Raw genomic sequence first — 26,398 nt, 5'->3', positions numbered from 1 at the left:
CAGTATTCCAGGTGTGGCCTTACCAAGGCATTGTAAAGTGGTATTAGTACTTCACGTGATCTTGATTCTATCCCTCTGTTAATGCAGCCTAGCACTGTGTTGGCTTTTTTGGCAGCTGCAGCACACTGGTGGCTCATATTTAAGTGATTGTCCACTAGGACTCCAAGATCTCTCTCACAGTTACTACTATCGAGCAAGGTACCACCTATACTATACCTGTGCATTTGATTTTTCCTGCCTAAATGTAGAACCTTACTTTTTTCACAATTGAATTTCCTTTTGTTAGATAGTGCCCAGTGTTCGAGTCTGTCCAGATCCTCCTGTAACTTAAGCCTATCTTCTGGAGTATTGGCTATTCCTGCCAGCTTGGTGTCATCTGCAAATTTGATGAGTTCCCCATCTATCCCCTCATCCAAATCGTTGATGAACATGTTGAAGAGCACTGGGCCCAGAACAGAGCCCTGGGGCACCCCACTACACACTTCCTTCCATGTAGATGCAGTTCCATTGAGGACAACACGCTGAGTACGGCCTGTCAGCCAGCTACGAATCCATCTAGTGGTGACACTATCTAACCCACATTTTTCTATCTTATCAAGTAGTACATTGTGATCTACTTTATCAAATGCCTTACTGAAGTCCAAGTAAATTATATCTACAGCATTCCTGTGGTCCACTAGTTTTGTCACTTAGTCAAAGAATGCAATAAGGTTTCTCTGGCATGATCTGTTTTTGACAAACCCATGTTGGCTTTTAGTGATAACTTTGTTTGCATCAAGGTGTTTGCTGATTTGTTGTTTGATTATCTTTTCCAGAATCTTCCCAGGTATTGAGGTCAGGCTGATAAGTCTGTAGTTTCCAGGATCTATTTTTTTCCCTTTTTTGAATATGGGAACTACATCAGCTTTCTTCCAGTCCTCTGGTAGTTCCCCAGTGTTCCAGGATCTTTGAAAAATATAGTTCAGTGTTTCTGAGATCACGTCTGCCAGTTCCTTGAGAACCTTGGGGTATAATCCATCTGGTCCTGGTGATTTGAACTCGTCTAGGCTGGACAGGTGCTCACTTACCATTTTCTTGCCTATCTTAACTTGCGTTTCTATTCTGTTTTTATGGCACTGGTTTTGGTAGGTTGGACTGGTTTTTCCCTTTGTGTAAAGACAGATGCAAAAAATGAGTTAAATAGTTCTGCTTTCTCCCTGTTGCTTGTCACCTTCTTGCCACTTTCCCCCACTAATGGACCAATCATTTCCTTAACTTTTTTATTGTTTCTTATATGTTGAAAGAAGCTTTTTTTGTTATTTTTGACTTTGGTCGCATGCCTTAGTTCATTTTGAGCCTTAGCTCCCCTCACTTCATCTTTGCAGGCACGGGCTGTTTGCTGATATTCTGCCTTAGTTATGTGCCCCTCTTTCCACGTCTTATACTTGTCCTTTTTATCTTTCAGTTTATCAGAGAGTTCTTTATGCAGCCATGCTGGTTTCTTTTGAAAGCTGTTATTTTTCGTCTTTGTTGGTATTGTGCTAAACTGGGCCTTTATTATCTCACTTTTTGAAATTTCCCAAGCTTCTTGAGTTGTTTTCCCCTTTAGGATTCTCATCCATGGAATTCTTCCCAAGGTCTCTCTAAGTTTATTGAAATTAGCTCTTTTAAAGTCCAAGACTCTAGTTTGGCTGTGTGCTTCCATAATGTTGAATTCCAATATTGCATGATCACTTCCCCCCAAGGTTCCTGTGGCTTTGACACTTTCTATCATTTCATCTCTGTTAGTGAGAATTAAATCCAATATGGCTAATCCCCTAGTTCCCTTCTCTACTTTTTGGGAGAGAAAGTTGTCTGCTAGTTTGACAGGAATCTGTTAGATCTTCCACTTGGTGCAGAATTTGTCTCCCAGTTGATATCAGGGTAATTAAAGTCCCCCATTACTATTGTGATGCGCTTCCTACATACCTTAGCTAATTGACTAGCAAAAAGTTCATCTATTGCCTCTGCTTGGTTGGGCGGCCTATAGTATACACCTATGGCAATGTCATTTTTCCCCTTTTATATTTATAGGATCTTGCGGAAGAACAGGGTAGAACAACTGCTAATGACCCTCTTTTACCGGTCTACAATAGAGAGCGTTCTCTCGTATGGTATTGTGGTTTGGTATGCTGGTCTGACAGCCGCGGATAGGAAAGTATTACAGAGGGTAGTGAGCATAGCACAAGACATTGTGGGCTGTTCCCTGACACCACTGGATGTCATCGCCAGGGCTCGTTGCCTTGGAAGAGTGAGGAAGATTCTCAGGGATGACTCACACCCTGGACGGTATCTCTTTACTCTCCTACCATCCGGTAGGAGATATAGGAATATAGCCAGCCGTACCAACAGGCTGAAAAATAGCTTTTATCCGTGGGCTGTTAGGCTTTTAAATGGGACATAATCTTATACAAAATTGACTTGGGAGGCCGGTGTGTGGTGTAGTTGGTTCACATAGTGTGGTGGGATGGAGGGTTTGTTGTCACTGTGTGTTGGGGGGAGAGAGCACAGGGGGAGGCTCAGCTAATCTCAATGTACACATGTTGTACTTTGACAATAAAAGGTTTATTATTTATTATTTGACCCAAATACATTCAAGTTTACAGTTTTCATCATTGTTGTGCTCTATTTCTATAGAGATAAAGTTATTTCTTATATAGAGAGCAACTCCACCTCCTCTTTTGTTTAGTCTATTTCTTTTAAATAATTTAAATCCCTCTAGCTGTGTGTTCCATTTGTGGGTTTCGTCCCAATATGTTTCTGTAATGGCAACAATATCATATCCGCCCTCATTTACCTGAACTTCTAGTTCACCCTGCTTACTGTTCATACTCTGCGCATTGGTGTACAGACATTTGAGTCCTTTATGACTGACCCTGTGTTTACTTGCTACATAACTTGTGTGGTGCCTAAGTTCCCCTATTTTCTTAGATTGCCGGGGACAGTGATGTTCTGTATCAATTAACTCACTGTCCCCGTTGTTTAGTTTAAATATTCCTTCAGAAAAGCTGTGAATTTATTGCCAAGTAACTCAGTCCCTTTCTTGGATGGATGCAGACCATCTCTTTTGTACATTTTTTCATTGGACCAGCTACAGACATTGTGACTAATATAACCAAAGCCTTCTCCTTTACACCACTCCTTTAGCCACATATTAAATTCTGCTATACGCTGGCCTTTTCCATTTTGCTCCTTATACGCTGGTAAGACCTCTGAAAAAGTGAGTCTACAGCCTATTCTGCTGAGTTCCTGCCCTAAGCTCTGGAAATCATTCTGCACAGAGAGTGCATCATTTTGGGACAGATCTTTAGTGCCAAGATGTACAATGGCATCCACATCACAGTCTTTGCTGGCATTGTTGACTATTTTGAAAATACGCTTCTTGTCCCTACTGGCAGTAGCACCTGGAAGACACCTGACCTCTTTTGAAACCTCTGTATCCTTTCCTAAATTAACATCCCTTATAATTGAATCACCAACCAAAGAAGAACCAATCAAGTCACCAACTCAAAGAAGAGGAGACAAGGCCTAAAGGAAATGAGTGATTGAAAAATGTTGGTTTTATTTTAATTTATTTATGCTGTCTCATTATCCAAAGTTACTCTAGGTGGCTTACAGTGGCATAGGCTAAATACAAAATTGAGTAACAAGAATGAAATCAATATGTTCAGGTTTTATTGTAATATTAAGAGAATGAATGAAGACTGAATCCCAAATACATGAGGCAAGAATAAATATATCCTTCATGCATTGCTTCACACATGGCATAACAATAACATTTGTTATCCATGTGCAAATTATTGTTATGCCATGTGCAAATCATGTCCAAATGGGAATATGGACAAGATAAAAGCAAGAATGGCTTTCCAAGACTTAAAATATGGAATGATATGGGGATGATGTTAATATAAACTAAGATCTTTTTGTTCTATTTCTTTTGCTAGTTACTTCTTAATTGTTTTGTGCACCTTGTATTGTGTTGCTTATCCATAACAAAAATAGTTTGCGGGTTATGCACATAGGTAGGAACAAAAGAGAACATCAAGGAAAAGGAAACATTAATATAATCTCTCTCTCTCTTTATACACACACACACACACACACACACACACACACACACACAGACACATATACATATATGTATATGTTTTTTTTCCAAAATATCTATAAAAACAAAACATATACCCAACACCCATAAAATAATATAATATTTTCATACAATATAAGACTGATAAAATGTAATTTTTTGAAAAAAAATAGATTTTTATTGTGCCTTTATCATTTTATAAGTAATTCAACATACCTAATACTTCTTCTTCCCCCTATTTTCCCAACAGCAGCAACCCTAGGAGATGGGTATAACTGAAAAAGAGTGACTGGTCCAAAATCATTCAGCCAGTTTTCATGCCTAAAATGGGACTAGAACTCACCATCTTCTGGTTTCTAGGTCAGCACCCTTAACCACTACATCAAACTGGCTCAAGGCAATTTAATTATTTAAATTATTAATTGAAGTAAAAATATTAAAAATTATCATGAAACCATAACCCAATAAAATCTTTTTTAAAAAAGCTGCAATTAACATGAAAAAAATGTATGAGCCAAAAGTCTAGTAAAATTCCAGCAAACATAACAGTGAAAACTGTATCAAAGATCCCCAGACAGGGCTGACACTTCAGACAGGAGGTAGAACACAGAGTAAGGTGTCCTTCAAAGATTGATGTAGGCAGGTTTAAATGCAAGGAGGGAGCAATTTAAATACCTTGTCTCTAAAGTAATTATACATTTAAGGGTAAGTATCACTGAATCAAAATCGGGTTTCGGTATTTCATATGGGCTGATATTCAGAATGCTTTTCCAGCTCTGCGGAAAAACTGTTATAGTAATTTAATCTGGAGGTGATGAAGAACAGGTATCTAATCATTCAATTTTCTGTCCCACCAAATAATGAAAAGGCTGATAAAAATCAATTTGAATTCCCAGAAAGCAGATAATCATGCAATTAAGCAAACAGATGCTTAAATACAATGACTTGAAGGAATATTGGCTATATATTATGAAACTACCCTCTAACAGCAACATTATAAAACACAGGCAAGCTGGGATCTTTTGACTCGTGTGTTAATTCTCACTGACTGTTATGGCTGCTCAGAAGGTGTCCAAAAGGGACAAGGCTCTTCACCAAGGATTGCTGGGCAAGTAATAGAACAAGTCATTCCTTACATGTGCAAGATCATAAACCAACCAAGCCGTGAGGACAACAAAGGCAGATGTTATGACAGCCAGTGTTGACCTGCAATTCTCCTTTCGTTACCAGGGAAATATACTGATAGTTCTCATCTTACAACCACAATTGGACCCAAAATTTCCTTTGCAAGAGAGTTGTTAAGTAAGTTTTGCCCCTTGTCACAGGTGTTAAGTGAATCAGTGCAGTTATTAAGTTAATAACTTGGTTGTTAAGTGAATCTGGCTTACCCACTGACTTTGTCAAAAAGTTGCAAAAGGTGATCAGGTGGCACTGGAACACTGCAACCGTCATAAATACTTGCCATTTGCCAAGCATCTGAATTTTGATCACGTGACCATGGGAATGATGTAATGGTCATACGTGTGAAAACCAGTCATAAATCACTTTTTTCAGTGCCATTGTAACTTTGAATGGTCACTAATTGAATGGTTGTAAGTCAAGGATGAGGGATGCGGTGGCTCAGTGGGTTAGGACGCTGAGCTTGTTGATCAGAAGGTCGGCAGTTTGGCGGGTCGAATCCTGAGTGCCACGTAACAGAGTGAGCGCCTGTTACTCGTCCCAGCTTCTGCCAACCTAGCAGTTCAAAAGCACGTAAAAATGCAAGTAGAAAAACAGGGACCACTACGGTGGGAAGGTAACAGCGTTCCGTGCACCTTTGGCGTCTAGTCATGCCGGCCACATGACCACGGAAACGTCCTCGGACAATTGCTGGCTCTTCGGCTTTGAAATGGAGATGAGCACTGGCCCCTAAAGTCGGAAACGACTAGCACGCGTGTGCGGGGGAACCTTTACCTTTACTAAGTCAAGGATGCTGCCTTGACTTACAGAGAGAGAGAGCCTCAAGAACAAAAGTACAAATTACATACGTTGGGGTTTTTTTTTCCCATGTCACTGGCCTTTGCTAGAATCTCTTTAAAACAGGGGTGTCAAACTTGCAACGTCACACGGCGTGTCGCAACATATCACAACTTTTTTTCCATTGCCAGCAATTTGGTGGGTGCGGTTTCGGAATGATGCATCCAGCCCATGGGCCAGCAGATTGACACCCCTACTTTAAAACATGCTGTGGTTTATAACTGTTCTTGGCCTGGCCCTTACATCCTATTGTTTCCTAAATGCACAGAGCTTTGTGCATTCCAAAAGATCCACAAAACTATTTTGACCAAGTTCTTGTGTTAGAAGGAAAATGCCAAGCAAATGTTTCTCTTCCTTACTATGCAAGAGTTAAAGACCGGAATATATCCAATGTGCATCTGATTTTTTTTTAATCTATTCATATATACAAGTACATTAACTAATCTATTCTGACAGGCCTATACAAAATAATGTCGCTTTATGGGGGGAATGCAGATTTCATTTCAACCTTGAAAATTTTATGCTGTCACCATTATTGTCCATCTTCTTCAATTATATGGTAGCACATTGGGGCAGGGATAACCACGTCTACTTCTTCAGCTGCTAATGGATGATACATCTTAAGATATTGAAGACTATTTGAAATAAAAGAAAAAGAGAAAGCTGTTGATCTCGGGCGACCTTTCAGTGTTAACCCTTCTTCATAGTTTAATAAAAAAAATGCCATCATTAAAAAAAATACTGCTCTGATTCTAATCTCTACTTGTAAAACCCACTTTCCTCTCAGCCCCTGTAAATTATGTAGCATTTTAAATAATGTGATAATCTTTGCCAGCGAAAGTACAGTATAAAATTAAATGGAAGAGAAAGTAGGAGACCATTTTCTGCCACTTGCAGTTTTAAACCGACACTTCTGTCACACAGTTACTGGGATATTTTATTCATTAATTCAAAAACTCCTTAGAAACTTATATTGGCAAGCAAAGTGAAAAAGATCCTATTACGCTGCTGTATGACTAGTTCAATGCAACCCCATCTGGGAATGTATTAATTATGCATTCAGTGGAAGATGATAGTGTAGGTTTCTCTGAGAATATGATATAGAGTGGTATATAAATATTTTAAATGAATCAAAAATTTAAAAATCAATAACTTGGGTAGGAAATTAGGAAAGAAATAGAAGATTTCAACTGGTACTACTACTACTACTACTACTAATATAGGGACAATTCTGAACTTATCATCAGAATAACTGACTTTGATTAGGACTTTACAGTATCTTGTTGCAGTACTGGTTCTCAGTATTAATTTGGGGAAGGTGTTGTGTAGGAAAGAATTAGCTGATACATTGAGTGTCCCTTTGAATAGGAACTTAGCCATCTGAGGTTGTTTAGTTGGGAACATAATTTCAAAATCAGGAGTGGATAGAAAGGGCCTTCCAAGTTACATTTTCAAACTTTAGAGGAATAGTCAGAATTTCTAACTGACAAATATATTTAAGATACATATCTTATCTGGAAAATACAGCAGTCTCTTGTAAAAACAACATTCTGGATGTGGAAGAGCTGGCTTTTCCTCCAAGCTTTGAGATAGGGTGAGGACAGAGTTGGAAGAGAATGTTGTGGATTGCTTCAGGGAAGTTTAATTGTAGCACCGAGTTTCTCTACAGATAATCACAATTGAATGTTTAAGTTAGAAACTGTAGCAGTATTCTTATTAAACCTATTTGAGATAAATTTTCCCTAACATATTAAATAGAGGATCATATTTATTAATTGGTCATTAAAATCTGACTGACTCAAGAACTGTCTCTGTTGTTACAAACTTCTTCAACCATTAACATTTACCTTTTGACGATGTTTATGCTGTCAGTGCATTTATTTTATAGATGGGTGAAAACTGTCTTCTGCATTACTCTCAATGCAGGAATTGTTTTCAGGCTACATAATGCGTTCTTTTGGGGAGCTGTTTGGCTTCAGTCTCTCACCATTTAGAACATCCGAGAAGAGAAATATCTCCTCTTAATAGATGATTTTAGTGTCAGCAGCATTTTGTATATTTTGTACTGTTTTTATAGCATATTTTTATTTATGATATTTTTAAATTTGGTGAGCCACCTTCAGTGCTCACCTTAGCAAAAAAAATAGAATATAAATTGAATAAAAAAAATCCAATGAAGTAATAACTAAGACCAATCCAAAAAATGCATAGACCCTGATCACACTTTTCCAGTACTATTTATCATCCATCCGTCTGTCTCTCTGTCTATCTGCCTATCTATCTATCTAATGTCACAAGAAAATATAAAATATTTTGTGCTGATCCACCTTTTTTTCATTTAGTGTCAAGTTCTGCTAAACGTTTGTCTCATGTAACTGTGGAAGTCCCTGGGGAAGCCAACATCTCCTTTACCCAAGGTGTTATAAAGAATTTACAAGATATTGATTCTGTATCTTCACAAGATCATATTCCAAAGTTAGAAACAACCTTTCATACAGCAAGATATCCCTTAACTATTGATATTCAAACTCCACTCAAAGAAAGAGTGGTGCCTCCGTCTCTTGTACCATCTATAGGAAAAACCTTTCCATTCAGCAAAGTGAAAAATGGCACCCAGGGAGCCTTTCTTCAAAAAAATGAAGCAGGAGCTGCTAAAATACTCTCAGACTATGAACTGCAGGTTCAAGCAGATATCACAAGGAATACCTCCACTCAAGAAGACACGGGCACAAAGCTGCATGCTCTTCAACAGAGCAGTACCTCAACTGATCTGACACCTTCTGGAAAATATCTTGGGATTTCAGCTACCCAGACTAATTCTGACCATGGTTCTAAAGCAAAGTATTTGAGACAGTCTGCGTGGACCAGACTGTCTTCTTCCAGTTGGAAAACATCTTTTACTCTTCGTGTAAATCAGCATAGCCAGTCACTAGGGAGCTCTGTGCAGTCAAGAATTTCAGGAAGGACTGCTTCATTCAAAAAGCCTTATGCCTCAGGTGTAAACCATTTGGCAATTGACTGGAGATCACTTAATAAGCAACTCAACTGTGCAAATATGCCATGTTTCCCTGGTGTGCCCTGTGAATCAACAAAGGATCAGACATTCAAATGTGGACCCTGCCCCTTTGGATACAGTGGTGATGGAATGCAGTGTTATGGTAAGAATTGTTTTTTTTATTATTCACATTTTATTGGTTTTTCAATATTTACATATACATCTATTCGTGAAACAATATGGTGGTTGGGTAGTGTAAAATAACAAATAACAAGTTGTTTGTAAATAGTTCAGGTTGCATCAATAAAGATTCCCTCCCTGATTCCCTTAGTTTTCACATAGTCAAAGTGATCAAGTTAATACATTTCTAGATATGACCTAATCAATTAAGAAAGTTTTCAATGTAATTAGACTAATACATATCAAAATCCTGTTTTTAAATTTTACCTAATTGCAATAATTGCAATTATTATAATTGCGGTGGCTCAGTGGGTTAGGACGCTGAGCTTGTCGATCAGATGGTCGGCAGTTTGGCAGGTCAAATCCCGAGTGCCGCGTAACAGAGTGAGCACTTGTTACTCGTCCCAGCTTCTGCCCACCTAGCAGTTCGAAAGCACGTAAAATGCAAGTAGAAAAATAGGGACCACTATGGTGGGAAGGTAACAGTGTTCCGTGCGCCTTTGGCGTCTAGTCATGCCGGCCACATGACCACGGAGACGTCCTCGGACAAGCGCTGGCTCTTTGACTTTGAAACAGAGATGAGCACCGGCCCCTAGAGTCGGAAACGACTAGCACGCATGTGCAGGGGAAACTTTACCTTTAATTGCAATAAAATACTATAAAGTGGCCTATAATATACAGAAGAAAGCTTACTTTTTGGGTAACCTACAATTCCCTATTCCAGTAAAGAATAATTCTTTTGTCTACAAAACGTACATTGTTCATTACAAATCATTCTTATGATTTAACAGTAAATTCTAGTTTTCATCTTAACAAATCACGAATTGTTAGAAAAGATTTTTTGTCTTAACCATTCAACACTTATTAAAATACTCTTATAAGATTCTAAATTCTATAGTATAATTCAAAGTTTTATTCTAAAAGCTTAATTTTGTTTTCCTTTAAAAATCTAAAACCTAAATATGAAATCATTTCTTTTTTTTTAAGATTCCCCTTGGTCCATCAAAAAGATTTTTTAAGTTCTGTCCTTACAAATCCCCCAAAAAAGAGAAGTCTAAATCTTTAAACATAACTCGCCTTCCTTTTGTGCCAATCAGGCTTCCATCTTAGTGTCTTTAAATTCTCAAATGTGTCTCCCTTTCTTCCTCCACCTCTTATTTGCATCCATGGAGACCATCCAAATGACAGTTTTGCCAAGCTGGTGTCCCCTTTATAATTTTATATTTTTTTCTTCTTCTTCACTTTAAGGCTTAAAATGTTATTCCCCCCAAGTATACAAAAGCTGTTTTTCCAAAAAGGGGGGGAGAAATTTTTCAGAAAAGTCCCACAGGGAGGCAGTTAGGGGGATAAGAAAGGAAAGTTCTCACACAAGTCCTCCAGATTGCTTCATTGTGCTAGATGGTGCTTTTGGCTTTCGGCAGGGAACGGCTTAATGATCGGCCATGTTGATGGCCAGTCTCTTCTTTGGGCCAAAAGGAGCTACTCTGGATTCAAGTGGAGGGCTGCTGCCCTTCCATGATCACAGGAGGGCCTCCTTGCAGTGGCCGCCCCTCCAGGGTGACTTTCAACCCTTTTCAGGGTCCTCCAATGAAGAAAGATTGGACGTCAGGGAGAGAGCTCTCTCTGTGTGTCCGAAAGTGCCGTGCGCACAAACCGGAAGCCAGTGTTTTGGTAAGAATTTTTTGAGTGGGCAGAAAAAGGGGAGGAGAGATTACTAGCACTGTCTACACATCAATTCATGATTAGTTCTTGGGGGTATTAAGAATATTAAAATGTCCTGTTAAACATATGTTAATATATTTAAAAAATTATTCCAACACTTGTGTTGGAAACTATAGGGAAAGAAATGACAAGAAGACAATCTAGTAAATAATTTAAGTTTTGATGTCAGTCTTCTCATACTTTCTCATGCTATTCCCATATTAGCAATAAATATATACCTGTAATTGTTAAATATAAATACATTGTAACTTGAGAGTGTCACTTATAATCAAAGATGAGAGATATTCTTGTAGATTTTTTTTTTAGTTATATTTAGGAAACATTTCATTTTTTTTACCTTGATGAAAACAGCATTGATAAGATGGAGAATGTGAATACTGTATATAGTTTGCCATATCCTCTTACGTGATATTAATAAAAAGTTATTCACTTTGAAAAAATTTTTAAAAAATGGAACACAGCTTTGTAGATAAAAAGTGAAATATGCCTGTTTGGTAACTATTATTGCATAAAATACAAAATATACCAATGTCAGGTGTCTGGGTTGTTGTTTTTTATTTTCAGTCTCATGGATCATGTAATATTATTATATAATAGTATTATAGTATGAAAGGTAAAAGGGACACGGTGGCTCAGTGGGTTAGGACGCTGAGTTTGTCGATCAGAAGGTCGGCAGTTTGGCGGGTCGAATCCCGAGTGCCGCGTAGCAGAGTGAGCGCCTGTTACTCGTCCCAGCTTCTGCCAACCTAGCAGTTCGAAAGCACGTCAAAATGCAAGTAGAAAAATAGGGACCACTATGGTGGGAAGGTAACAGCGTTCCGTGCGCCTTTGGCGTCTAGTCATGCTGGCCACATGACCACGGAGACGTCCTCGGACAAGCGCTGGCTCTTCGGCTTTGAAACGGAGATGAGCACCGGCCCCTAGAGTCGGAAACGACTAGCGCACACGTGCGGGGGAACCTTTACCTTTTATGAAAGGTAGTACATGAGACAATTATTTAAGGGTAGCAAATTGGAAAAACATGATATATGAGGGAGGAAAAGCTGAATTCTTCAAAATTTAGGAGTTTCAGCATATTAGCTATAGAATTATATGATCTGGCTACAAATGGAATATCTGTAAATTAAAAGAGTATGTCATAAATGAAAGTAGTGCAATGTACCATAATTTTGTATTAAGTCCTACATAGCTAATATGTATGACTTAAAAGCAAAAACTTTACTTTTAAATTCTATCAGTAAAACTCTGAAGAGAAAATTAGTCTATCATTTAAAATACTGTACATGACTTCAGGGCACATAACCACAGTGAATATTTCTGAGGGAGAATATTAATTTGGGTGGTTAAATTAAAAAATGAATGAAATGTTTTAAAGGACCACAATGCTGAAACCCATCTAATAATTTGACAAAATGACTCTATCTTCTATTGTTAGGGTTAGAGTTTGTTTTCCACATGCTTCGATATTTTCAACTTGCTTATCCAATAAATTTGCCTAAATCTAAATGTATTTATTGGAAATATACAGTATATCAGTCCTGAGATAGATAGATATATACACACACATACACACATACACACACACACACACACACAAACACAAACACACACATACACACATAAAGGTAAAGGTTCCCACGCACATGTGTGCTAGTCGTTTCCGACTCTAGGGGCCAGTGCTCATCTCCGTTTCAAAGCCGAAGAGCCAGCGCTTGTCTGAGGACGTCTCCGTGGTCATGTGGCCGGCATGACTAGACGGCAAAGGCGCACGGAACGCTGTTACCTTCCCACCGTAAGTGGTCCCTATTTTTCTACTTGCGTTTCTACGTGCTTTCGAACTGCTAGGTTGGCAGAAGCTGGGACGAGTAACAGGCGCTCACTCTGTTATGCGGCACTCGGGATTCGACCCGCCAAACTGCCGACCTTTTGATCGACAAACTCAGCGTCTTAACCCACTGAGCCACCGCGTCCCTTACATACATACATACATACATACATACATACATACATATATATATATATATATATATATATATATATATATATATATATATATAACATTTGACATGATATATATTTATCACTTAACAATATAGTCAGTGTTAAACAAGATGGCAGTTGACAAGACTAAGGAACGCTAAGTTTGCTTCTTTGACATATTAGTGTCAAATCTAGCAAACACATTTTGTAAATACTTATGCCTATACATTTTCCCCCTTAATATTTACCACTTATATTTGACACAGAATAATAAACAACCATCAGATTCAAACCCAAGATTTTCAATAATTTCTCATACCACATATCCTACTGTTGTTCGCCATTGCAGTAATTGATCTTTTAAAATATGAAATGTACTAGGCCCATAAAAATGAATTCATTTCCTGAGGTAAAAAGTTCCAAGTCACAATTCAGATTTTTCTTTCCTTAGTAATTTCATGCATCCTGTGCTAGTAACCCTGTACTAGTAAACACAAACTTGTGTATTTTTTTAGCTCAGGTTTTTCTCTTGCACATCCTTATCCCTCTGATAACTTCCTGCTTAGCTTTGTGTTCCAGAAATCGCAAATCAGGAAGATCATAAGTTTGACTTAGTAATATTTATCTAGATAAAAATAGTGATACAAAACAAACTACAAAACTGAATCAAATTCTAAAATTAATACTATAAATTTATAAATCAATTCTTGATGTAAGAGGAATTCAAAGAACTATTGTCTAAATAAATGAGGATTCTTTGCCAGGCCAGTGGATGGGAAGACATATAGACTAATTATATTATAATCTACAACTAATTCTGATAATCAAGAAAACCAATTTTTATTATAAATGCAAAGAAAATAATTGTATTTTATTCATGCTTCTTCATCCTCCTGAAAAGAAGTATTCTATGGTGGGTTTTGATAAATCAACTATCTAAATATACAGAGATAAGGATTATAAGTAGACTAAATTAGAGGTACTGAAAAGTCTCTTGTTGCGAGTGAAGAAGGAGAGTGCAAAAGTTGGGTTGAAACTAAACATTAAGAAAACCAAGATCATGGCATCCGGCCCTCTCAATTCCTGGCAAATAGATGGGGAAGAAATGGAGGTAGTGACAGATTTTATTTTCCTGGGCTCCAAGATCACTGCAGATGGGGACTGTAGCCAAGAAATTAAAAGACGCTTGCTCCTCGGGAGGAAAGCCATGGCAAATCTAGACAGCACACTAAAAAGCAGAGACATCACCCTGTCAACAAAAGTGCGTATAGTCAAGGCTATGGTCTTCCCAGTTGCAATGTATGGCAGTGAAAGTTAGACCATAAAAAAGGCTGAGCGCCAAAGAATTGAGGCCTTTGAACTCTGGTGCTGGAGAAGACTCCTGCGAGTCCCTTGGACTGCAAGGCGATCAAACCGTTCAGTCCTACAGGAGATCAACCCTGACTGCTATTTAGAAGGCCAAATCCTGAAGCTAAAACTCAAATACTTTGGCCACCTAATGAGAAGGAAGGACTCACTGGAGAAGAGCCTAATGCTGGGAAAGATTGAGGGCAATAGAAGAAGGGGATGACAGAGAATGAGGTGGCTGGATGGAGTTACTGAAGCAGTAGGCGTGAGCTTAAATGGATTCCAGAAGATGGTAGAGGACAGGAAAGCCTGGAGGAACGTTGTCCATAGGGTCGCGATGGGTCGGACACGACTTCGCAACTAACAACAACAACAACAAAATTAGGATAAATATTTATCACTAGAGTAAGCGTTATTCATTTATTGTTTTGATTTGTGCCTTGCCTTTCTATTCTAGTGAACATTCAAGGTGGCTAAATAATAAGAATAAAGCATAAATTAAAATTAATAGTAAAATTAATGCTAAAATCAATTAGCAATTATGAACTTAGCAAAAGAGGGATATTTTACAGATGTTCTAAATGCTGAGAAATTGGAAGGAAAATATAAAATCCAACAGTTCCATATCTGAAAGCAATACAAGAAAAGGTCCTTTTAAAGGTACTAGAAATAACGGCATGGGGAGGGGGTGATACTCAAAAGGTTTCATGTACAAATCTCAATAGTTGAACAGCTTCATCATGGGAAAGTTAATCTCTATAATAGGCCCTACATGTGTGCTCAGTAAGCAATTGTTGATCTTGCCGTACCAGTTGTATATAATCCTGTACCTTGTACAGGTTGGCAGCTTAGCTGGTACAATTTGTACAAGCTGCTGTTTCTGCACATTTTTCAAAGATAGTACCAGCCTAAATAGAATGTGTAGTAATAACACCAATACAGCGTAACCAAGGCTTTAAGAAACAATACCAAATTTATTCAGCCCAGAAGCCTGCCGGCACTCTTATATTGTGAATTTGTTTTTTCACAGGGAGAGTTTCGCCATCTCCAAGACCTCTTTTCCTATTTACCAACAGTACCTTGGTTTCTCTGGTTTTAATTGAGTAGGTTCTGCCTTATCCTCCCAATTATCAGATTTAGGCAATGCTTAACATATTGATTGCTCTTTCAGTTAACTGATAAGGAGCAATACTGATGACACCACACTCTAAATCTCTTCATGGCCTTCTCCAGCTGTTTAATGAATAAGATGCAAGATAAGATGCAACCCTGTGGAACACCGCAGGTCACCAGCCTAAGTGTCGAGCAATAATTTCATTATGTCAACTCCTAGCATCAGACTGAGCCATTGTAAATCTGTGTTCCTAAAGACCAGTCCCCCAATTGAAGGAGAAGAACATTGTGGCTGATGACAACGAACACTTGAGAATTCCAAGGCACTTAGCATTTCCCCAAACATAATCAAAGCAGCTTCAGTTTGGCTAAAAGCCTGATTGAATTAGATTCGGATAATTAGAATCCTTCATAAGCATCTGGAGGGTGAGACAACTACCTTCTCAATAATGTCTCCCAGAAATTACATTTATGAGACAGGCCCATAATTGGTAGATACATCATTCAGGCAATGGTGGAATTCAAATATGTGAACAACTGGTTTTCTCTGTGGATGCAGCTTCTGGAAGTCCATTCTGGGCCTGGGCAACAAAAAATTAGCTACCGGTTCTGCTGAATTGGTGCAAACTGGCTGAATTCCAACACTGCATTCAGGTCATGGGTGTGGGATTTTTTTCATTAGAAATCTTAGAAGTGCCTCCTATAGGCCGGGAGAAACATCTTTCATCTGAGGAAACATTGCTTATTTCAATTAACTGTGTTTTCCAAGTTGTGCTAACTAATTGAATTAAATAAATAAGATCTTATGTAACTTAGGCACATCCCTATATAAACTACTCTTCATGTGGTATTTGTGACAATGATTTGAACCCATCTAAAACTATCTATGACATTGGTTTCACATAGTTATCCTGCACTTTCAGATTATCAGTCTCATCCAAACAGAATATGCTGGGCCAGGTACTAAAATGGAGACTACTTCATGGCTTTCAAAGAAGAAATGAAATCCCAGATTGTTCTTGATTGGACAATCTCAGCATGCACATAATAATCCTCCTGGACAAGAAGCCTAAAATAATCTAAAAACATATTAGAGATCATTCATTCACTTATTCATTAGTATCCTGCCTTTATTATTTTTACAAATAACCCAATGTATCCAACACACTTCCTCCTCCTATTTTCTCCATAATAACAACAATCCTGTAAGAAGGCTTGGGTCAAGAGAGAATAACTACCCAAAGTCACCCAGCTGGCTTCCATGGCTACAGTGGGACTTGAATTCATGGTCTCTTGCTTTGTAGCTTGGTACCTTAACCATTACACCATTTTAATGTCTTTGCAATGTGAACAAAAGGGCAGCCAATCATTAACCTCCCATTTTTTCTTGCAATAATATACTTGCTCTTTCCTACCATATTTAGCTTTGCTTTGTTCAGTCCCAGAATATTTTCTGTTCTTCACTTTCCCCCAAAAGTGTATTCTTGATATAGCCAACAGTATTTCTCCCACTCTTTCCTAGTACACACAAATTTTTTTGTGGTGCAAAGAGAAAACAAGAGGGTTACCCGGACAGTAGTAATTTCAAGCCCCAGGCATCTGATGCACTTAATCAAAAGCTGATCCTGTAAGGAATCTGTTTTCCACAGGTAACACTAAGGCAAGCAATGGCATGCAGCAGCTAGATTGGCAGCGTAGTTTCATTTTCACTCTCTCTGGCCCAAATGGCACTTTTATTTTTGGTGTCCACTTGCTGGGAACTGTTAGTAGCTAACTAGAACACAGTAGTCACAATTTAAGTCATACTTAGAAATGTTTTCATCAAATAGAATGGGCCCTCATTTGTATGCCTAATATGACTCTTAGAATACTGTAATGGAATATACTTATATTGCTCAAACCACTGGGAAAATCAGTTTCTATTAGACAAAAACTGCAATTTATTTTGCTATCATTTGTCCAATATCTATATAATCTATTATAATTCCTTGTATTGTTCCATACAATTAATGTGTACAGCCTTTTTCACTGGCTCAAAACATAAAATATTCTTGATTATGCAGCTACATGTATCTGCTAATAAATTAGGATTCAGTTTCAATTTGTACTTTAATTCAAAGAGTAAATTTGATTCAAATTTGCAATCTGATGAGTTGATTCAATTCAAGGGTGTATGTGCATGTGCAGAAGTCCATCAGGTCTCTGAGTGACTGAAAGACAATGAATAGAACTGATTTGATTATTCAGTTCAAAGAAGTAATTTCATCAAATCATCTTAAAAATTAAATGTTTGAATGAAAGCTTTGCACAAACCTAGCAATTAGTCGCCTCCAGACAAAATAGACGGCACACAAAATACTTATGCTAGACATTGATAAATAATTTACTTTGGCTACTATTCACCAAACACCATTCCCGTACAACATAAATCTATTTTAAATTGTGAGATTGTGACAATAGCAGTGCCTGTGATCAGTAATTTTATTAAACTCTCTAATGAGATGTATTTAGAATTGGTTGCTTATTTATTCAAGTAAATTCAAGCTGAAGACTGGTTTCCCTTCATTGGAGAACATCCAAAGTAACAAGCTTAATTTTTTTCCGAGTTGCTTCATTCCAGGCACTATAAGTTCAGTCATGCACATATATTGAAATGGATCTTATTTCAGTGTATATATTTTTAAAAGTAAAAAAATAAAAAAGAACACAACTATCCAGCAGAGTTGTAAGTGAGAGAGCTGTAAACATGGCATGGTATTTTTAAAAAAAATACATATGAAAAACCAATTTAAAAGACTTCTCTGTTTAGAAGCAAGAAATATATGTGTAATTTAACATGTGTCTTGTTTCTTAGTTTCATAGTGCATAGAACTCACATGATAACTAATTCGCCTAATACCTGTAGCAGTGTGGAAGACGGAATACCTATACGTTTTCTCCCAGGATCGTGTAACTGTTGTATGATTCAGAGAAAATATGTATTTGATTTAAGAAATGCTGCAATCACATCGTCCTATAGTTAAAACCTGTATTGCCTTTGAATCCAAAGCATTCTACAGTCCTTTTTTAAAATCCTTACTCTAAAATGATTTCTTTTGAATTAAGTGGGACTTACTTCTAAATAAATCAGCATTACAGCCAAAGTATCACAATATGCTTTTGTGTTTGCAGAATATTTATTTGCTTACCACTTTTGACTGGTATTATAATATGAGAACAAGAATAGCTTTTTTAAAACAAACAAACAAACCTATGAAAATCAAGGTCATGGGAATAAAATATGCCGATAGTTGGAAAGTCATTTATCCAATTACATTATATATATATATGTATGTATGTATGTATGTATGTATGTGTGTGTGTGTGTGTGTGCCAACAAGGTGTTCAAAATACTCAAGACATATCTCCCCTGTCTCTTCCCCCCCCATGCAGCTGACAAAGTGAGAAAGAGCCTGTGGCATAGAGGTTAAAACAACTGCCTAATGTGCAATCAGCCAAGGTTTGAATCTCAGAAGGGTGTGGCTGACTGATGAGAACAAATAAGTTTGAAATAACTATATCAGCCTCCCTTTAATTCTTTGTTAGCAATCCAAAAATTTGTGTGTGTGTGTGTGTGTGTGTGTGTGTGTGTGTGTGTGTGTGTGTATAAATGTGTGTATATATATATAACTTTATAGATATTTTTCATACATTTTTTTACATTATCATCAATTGCCACATGAAAAGTATGGAAGCAGGCAGGCAAAGATCACAGGAGAAAGCTTAGTTTCTCTATATGAAAGTATATGAAATAATAACTCAAATTATTTTGAATAATAAAATGCAATATTCTTTGAAACACAAAATATAATGAGAAGATAAGAAAACAAGCACAGGCACAATGTGTATATAAGATAAATGTATTTTCTTGTACACTAAGCTTTATTAGAACATTCTGACAAAAAATATTTCACCAGACTGTGATCCACTAGAATAAAGTTAAAACTTTCCCAAGTTCATCAGTAAATGAGAATGAGAATTAGAAACAAGACCCTAATAACCTTATTTTTCATCCTAGATCTACGGAGACTTCTGATAATCACCCATTGTCCGGAAAAAAAATGATTAAGTGGATTATTTAGGGGGAAAAACAAATAAACAATTATTTGTTTTTTTCAACTTTCCTGCACAGTCATATTACACAACTTTATATCTATAGGCACATTATTATTAATTATTGCCTTAATCCCTACCCATCTAATCACAATTCAGCTTCAGTGCTTGGGACTGAAACACTCATCCTTTGATTTCACAGACAACTAGACGAGCTATGATCTTTTGGGGACATCATTTAAGAGATATTTCCTTCCCTAAACAGAGGAACTGTGGTCAAGGATGGGCAAAAAAGCAGTGGGTACAAGAGTGATTTCCAACTTCCTGCCCAATTCCCCATGAAGTTTCCTTGTGGGAAGCTGGCAGAGAGCTTTGGAAATCCCCTTTCCTCCCTCCCAGGAATTCCTGCTGGCTTCCCCATTTACTTTGCTTGTGGGAAGGTTGCAGGCACAACATCAGTGGGGAAACTAGCAGAATTACAAATCCTAGGGAAGCAGATATGCAAGTGGCAAGGGTGCTGAAACAACCACGACTTCCCCAAATTTAATTCACATGGGAGTAATGGGTTCCAGCATTCTGAAACTTACCCCACTTGAGGTATCTTGGTTCCGTTGTTATTGCCCTATGATGTATCATTTTGCTCAATTAAGGTTTTAGTATTAAATAATAATAATAATAATAATAATAATAATAATAATAATAATAATAATAATAATAATAATAATAATAATAATAATAATAATGTTGGAAGGGACCTTGGAGGTCATCTAGTCCAACCCACACATAAAGCAGAGATATGTCAGTGGTAGAACATAGATCAACAGACTCCTCATTACAGTCCATCTATTCGAAATTCAGTTATCATTTTTTCCTGTTCATTTATATAGCACTTTGTGATCCACTGTGTGAAAATGGAGGGACCTGTATCAGTCACAATATCTGTTCCTGTGCATATGGATTTGTTGGTTCAAGATGTGAAACACGTAGGTATACTATTATACGTATGTAACTTTGTCAATCTTTCTGCATTTTTGATAGATAATAAATAATATAAGAAAAGAAGAAAGCAAACTTTACACAACAGCAATAATAATAATTGGGAAGGACTCACTAGGTAGATAAAAATGCTAAACCCAATCTAGGCATCTGGCTGACTGTGTGACAAACCATAATTCTGACATTATTTTAAATCTAATCTAGCATGGAACATGTAAGTCAATATTTCAATATTAATAAATACATTTAATGCTCATGTCTGATGCTGTGCTTTCCAAAACCACATTAACACCATAAAATGTATTCAGTCTTTTTCAATACTTGTAACAGCTCTGTTGCAGAGAAACATTGTTCATGGTAATGTTTGCAAGAATATAAAGGACTTGGGGGATTGCCATTAAGAGTCAAGTTATTGCTCAAAACATATATTAATATGTTAATAACTTTAAAATAATCTGCCTTTAAAACTAGTCACAATTTAATAGTACACATATATTACACTATCTTAACTACATAACTTGATCAGTGACTGAATATCCTGTTGTCCTTGATCAATTTTTTTAATACATCTCTGCAAAGATGTCTACAATAAGTTTTTAAAAATGTTTCTGTGTTAAAAGAAAATACTGCTCATTAAGAAACGAAGAGGTTACACGACATTTGCATTTTGGTTTTAATAACGTAGTGCTTGAGAAGCTTTCAGTGGCTGCCCTGGATTTCAATCAGCATAATTTAAAGCAAAATTCAGGTGCTAATAATTGGTACAATTGACCTTGCCCTAATTTGTTTTTCAGTGGTTTGTAATAAGCACTGTCACAATGGTGGGAAATGTGTGACACCCGATGAATGTCAATGCAAGGCTGGATGGAGTGGTCCTTTGTGTGAAACAGGTAAACATACATTACTAAGAATTTCCATGAAGACACAGTATGCAATAATTCCCTTAAAGGTATAACATGCAGCTTATTTGTACACTACCCAGAGTCTCCTTCTGTGAGGAAGATAGATGGTGTCTATATTTGATAGATAGATAGATAGATAGATAGATAGATAGATAGATAGATAGATAGATAGATAGATGATAGATAGATAGATAGATAGACAGACAGACAGACAGACAGACAGACAGACAGACAGACAGATAGATAGATAGATAACATAGCTCCACCCATAACCATCATCCCATACAAAAGTAACTTGTCTTTTGTAGAGGACTGAATATTGTCCTTATCTTTGTAGGTGCCTAATTTGTTTTGAAGACTAAACAAGATAATTCTTGGCACTATATTGTACTATACTTCCATTTTGGAAGCAAAAAAAGCACTTCTCTGATGAAAGGATTAACTAGTGACATCATCGTTGCCATTGCCTGGAGGATGCCGGGGGGGGGGGGGCTCCTTTCATGTCCCTGTTAATGAATTTCCCCAAAGTGGTACCTATTTATCTACTTACCTTTACATGCTTTAGAACTGGAGTTGGAGCAAATGATGGGCAGCACCATCTGGGCTTCAAATGCAGGCTTGCAAATTGTTAATCCAGCCTAACCATGTGAGTCACTGCGCTCCTACATTTGACATATATGTATATTAAATTATCGTATGTGCAATTGCCACAAAACACAATATTCTAATATCAATTATCTGTACTCTTTGTCTGGATCTAGTAGTTGTGATTTCCATACAGTACATTTGGTGCAGTGGTCTGTTAGACCATTCTTAAAACATTGAGCTAAATGCATTTTGTTTTGATTATTAAAAAAATGGTGCAATAGACATTTCTAATGCAGTAGACATTTCTTAGTTTACATTCCGTGTTTTCACCAACAGCCAAATGTGAAGCCAATGTGGATGATTTAGTCTTAGGGCTGCATGTGGCCTCTGAAGCTTCTATTGGTAACCTTCAAATATGTTTACTAAGTTGTAATATGACAGAAGGAAAAGTGTTTTACAATATGATTTAAGAGTAATAATTTTAAGAGTATTAGTTTTAATGAAGTAGAAACAAATGAAATCAAACGTGTAATTTTATGTTAGCTAAACTTATAAGTTATTGGATCTATGCTTCCTGGAATATAGAATCCAGCAAATTATTCTAAGAAAAATACAACACTTAGCCCCAAAGTATTGTTACACGTCCCAAACTCTTAAGGAAGGACACTACGTGGAAAAGCACATGCTTTGAAGATTTTTGTAAACTGTAATTACATCCCCAGATAATGCTGGCAAACATGCTTCCCCGCCCCCGCCCCAAATATCTGCAAATCACTATAAATGAAGAAGTATGGGTCCTTTTAATCTGCAAACTGCACTTTAATGCTAAATCTGATTTCATTCCATTCCACTTTCATTTCTTCCTCCCTTTGGCATAGCAGTATACTGCAGTGGCCATTGGGGGGGGGGGTTGTGATGTTAAACAGTTCCAGGTTCTGCATTTTTATCAAAGGGAGGGGTGCAATAAATGGAGTCAGGGTTATGATTTGGTGAAAACTGATGCTGAGCAAGTTCTATATGATAAGTTTACACAAGTTGAAATGCACTAAGGAAGCCAAGCACACAAACCATAAACAACACCCCCAGTAGTGATTCAATAAAACATTTGCTTCTTGCTTGGACCACTTTTCTGAATTATTAACAATCTAGGTGGCTTTAATATAACACTAGTGCCCTGTCTTCATAAATCTCAGGTTGTAGATCCTGATACATGGCATCAGCCATATACAATATTTCACTTTCTGATTAATACAAAAAGAGAGAAAAAAGATCTCAGTATAGTCAGTGTAGTCCTGTAAGGATTATTAGTGTTAATATTATTTCTGTCCTCTTTTTTTGGCCATATATCTACTGTGTGTGTGGGGGGGGGGGAAGCAGCTTTCTTAATGACTAGATTCAGAGGAAACAGAATAGTGCAAGTTACTACATTATAAACTGAATGCTGAGTGAAGTAAAAGGTTTATTGTATTTATGTATTGTATTTACTGTATTTATGTGTATTGCATACACATTTTAGGTTGTTTTTGCCAGTTTATACAAATAACTCTTAAGAATTATGTTTACATATGTAGCAGCTTGTACAGTATATCCAAGTCAAATAAGGACCTATTTGCATTAATGTACTTTTTATTTTATTTTTTATTTTTTTATTTTAGAAAATTAATATTGCCACCTACTCACACATGGTGACTCAAGGCGGTTTACTTGGATATAAAAACACTGTACAAAAGAAATAAAAATAATAATAATAAAAATAATAAAATAATACACACACACCAGTGACAACACACATTCATACTAGCCATTTAATTGGCTCCATCCCGCTCTGGGTTCCCCAGGTCCACTGACAGAACCAGGTCTTCAGTGCCTTCTGAAAAAGTGTTAGAGTGGGGGCCAGTCTAATTTCTGAGGAATGATGTTCCAGAGAGAGAGAGCCACCACAGAGAAGGCCCTTCTTCTCGGTCCCACCAGATGTATCTCCTTAGGGGATGGGACCTGCAACATTCCTTTCCCTCCTGTTCTAGTGGGTTGGATAAATGTGACTGGCAAGAGACAGTCCCTCAGATAACCTGGTCCCAAGCCCTGAAGGGCTTTAAAGGTGACAACCAGCACCTTGAATTGAACCTGGAAGCAAATTGGCAACCAATGCAGTTCCCAGAGGAGAGGTGACACATGTGCACCCAAGGTCTGCACAAAACTAGGTGGGCTGCTGCATTTTGCACCAACTGGAGCTTCCGGATACTCTTCAGGGGCAGCCCCATGTAGAGCATGTTACAATAGTCAAGACGGAAGGCGACTAGGGCATGAGTGACCGTGAGTAGAGATTGTTCGTCCAGGAAAGGGCCTAAATGACTCACAATCCACAGTTGTGCAAAGGCCCTCCTGGCCGCAACTGCCACCTGCTCTTCGAGCAGGAGTCACGAGTTCAGGAGTACCCCCAGGTTACACACAGGGTCTGTTTGGGGCAGTGCCACCCCATCCAAGACCAAAGATGGCAATTCTCCATGGGCCAAAGAACCCCAAACCCAGAGCCAGTTGGTCTTGTCAGGGTTCAGTTTTAACCAGTTGCTCCACATCCAGCCCCTAACAGCCTCCAGGCAGTGCGAGAGGGAAGTCATGGCATCGCTTAACTCACCGCAGGCTGAGATATACAGCTGAGTATCATCAGCATATTAATACTAATAGCTCTCATGGCATTTTGTTTCAGTTAGTTTTCACCAAAAATATTACTGTATCACACACTGACTAACAGAAATATGCATACAAGTATCATAAAAGTATTTATGTCTAATTGTACAATTCATGCAAATTAATATATATAGATTTGCTCAGATCACTAAATAAACATTGAATATTTATTCAATATATTAAATTATATATTTATAATTCAATTAATTTTATCCTCAAACTAACAAAGTAACTCCTATTCTTCTTAAAGTGTTTTGTCTTATTCACGACAAGGCAACATGGATGATTTTTGTACATAAATGCCAGTTTATATTATTTATTGATTTGACTGAAGCCTTATTTTTACAACATTGGTAAAATACAAGGCATATACTTCATACTGTAAACCAGTAAATAGCGGCCAGTATATAGTGGACTTTAGTGTCATCACATTTACAACAAGTTGAAAAAGTGTTACTGCTTCCACAATGGACAGAAAAGGTGAGAGAAAAGGCAGAGATGAAATTTGTCTCAAAGTTCCTCAGAAATAGAGATACACCTGGAGAAAAAGATTGCAAAACAAATATTAAACAAAATATTACTGTGTTTCCAGGGGACAAAATGTCTCATTGCTCACTGAGCCATTGTTTAAAACAGAATTATTCTGTGTTCTAAATGAAAATATAGTGACAGAACAAGGAACAATCTGTTATTTTCCTCCTCATCTAAAGTAAGTTTTTATTCATTTATTTTTTATTGGGACAGCCATTTGCAAACCCATTTGCCTAAATGGTGGGACCTGCATTCGCCCAAATATATGTGCTTGCCCTTTTGGTTTCTTCGGGCTCCAGTGTCAATCTGGTAAGATGAATAAATTAAATTCTAATGACTAAATATTGCTTCCCATCCCTATTTTATATTCTTTCCCATTATTTGTTGCATCTTCACTTTTATTCAAAACAAACCATGTGCTGGCATATTGTTTATATGACATGCATAGTAAAATATTAGTTGAAGTAGTGCTATATATCAAGCCCTGTATTACTTTTAAAAACAGAAAGGCATATATGTAAATAATATATTGAGTGTATCACAGCAAACAAATCAGTAATTCATAATGAACTCAGCTTTAAAAGATAGGTTGGCAAAATATCACAATATACAGTACACTCAAAAATGTACCATATTGTAAGAACAGCTTGATAGTCACTATATTATTTGAAATGAGAATAAAAGGAATGGATAAATGGTAAATCTCCTTTTGGTTCTATCAGCCAGGAGATAAATTTTCCCTAACTGGTTTGCATGTATTGTTTCTCCCCATACACAAACTCTTTCTGAAAATCTGATATAAATTGGTGTTGCACATAACATTTTCTTAATCTAATATAATTACAAGACTGTTAGTTCAAAATATGTTATACATTTACTTGTATAATTTGTTTGTATTGCAGCAATCCATACAGTAATTTCTTCCTGGTCAATATAACATCGATTTTTTTTTAATGTGAGATGGTATATTATGGTCAAGGACAAGAGAATTTTGTACTCCATTCTTTGGTTTTCTCTGGTTTGCTCTATTCCACGGGTCGGCAACCCGCGGCTCCGGAGCCGCCCGGTGCGCGCGCACCTCTCCAAATGGAGAGTGGCACCGCCCGTTTGGAGAGGTGCGTGCGCACCTCCCCGAATGGGCGG

At 37.3% G+C, this 26,398-nt stretch overlaps 1 protein-coding gene across 1 annotated transcript in view; it reads left to right on the top strand.

Annotated features, from left to right (window-relative positions):
* VWDE (von Willebrand factor D and EGF domains) overlaps window positions 1-26,398 on the top strand; it is a gene marked incomplete at its 5' end in the record, with an annotated part of 228,776 nt that overhangs the window by 129,244 nt on the left and 73,134 nt on the right. Inside the window, 4 exons of the mRNA XM_081339263.1 lie at window positions 8,464-9,279; window positions 20,438-20,533; window positions 21,341-21,436; window positions 25,469-25,564. Of these exons, the coding sequence (XP_081195389.1) occupies window positions 8,464-9,279; window positions 20,438-20,533; window positions 21,341-21,436; window positions 25,469-25,564 (1,104 nt within the window). The remainder of the gene's footprint in view (window positions 1-8,463; window positions 9,280-20,437; window positions 20,534-21,340; window positions 21,437-25,468; window positions 25,565-26,398) is intronic.

The sequence above is a fragment of the Vipera berus genome, assembly GCF_964194415.1.
Source record: "Vipera berus genome assembly, chromosome: 1".
NCBI lineage: Eukaryota > Metazoa > Chordata > Lepidosauria > Squamata > Viperidae > Vipera > Vipera berus.
This window is presented reverse-complemented; position numbering and strand designations above follow the sequence as displayed.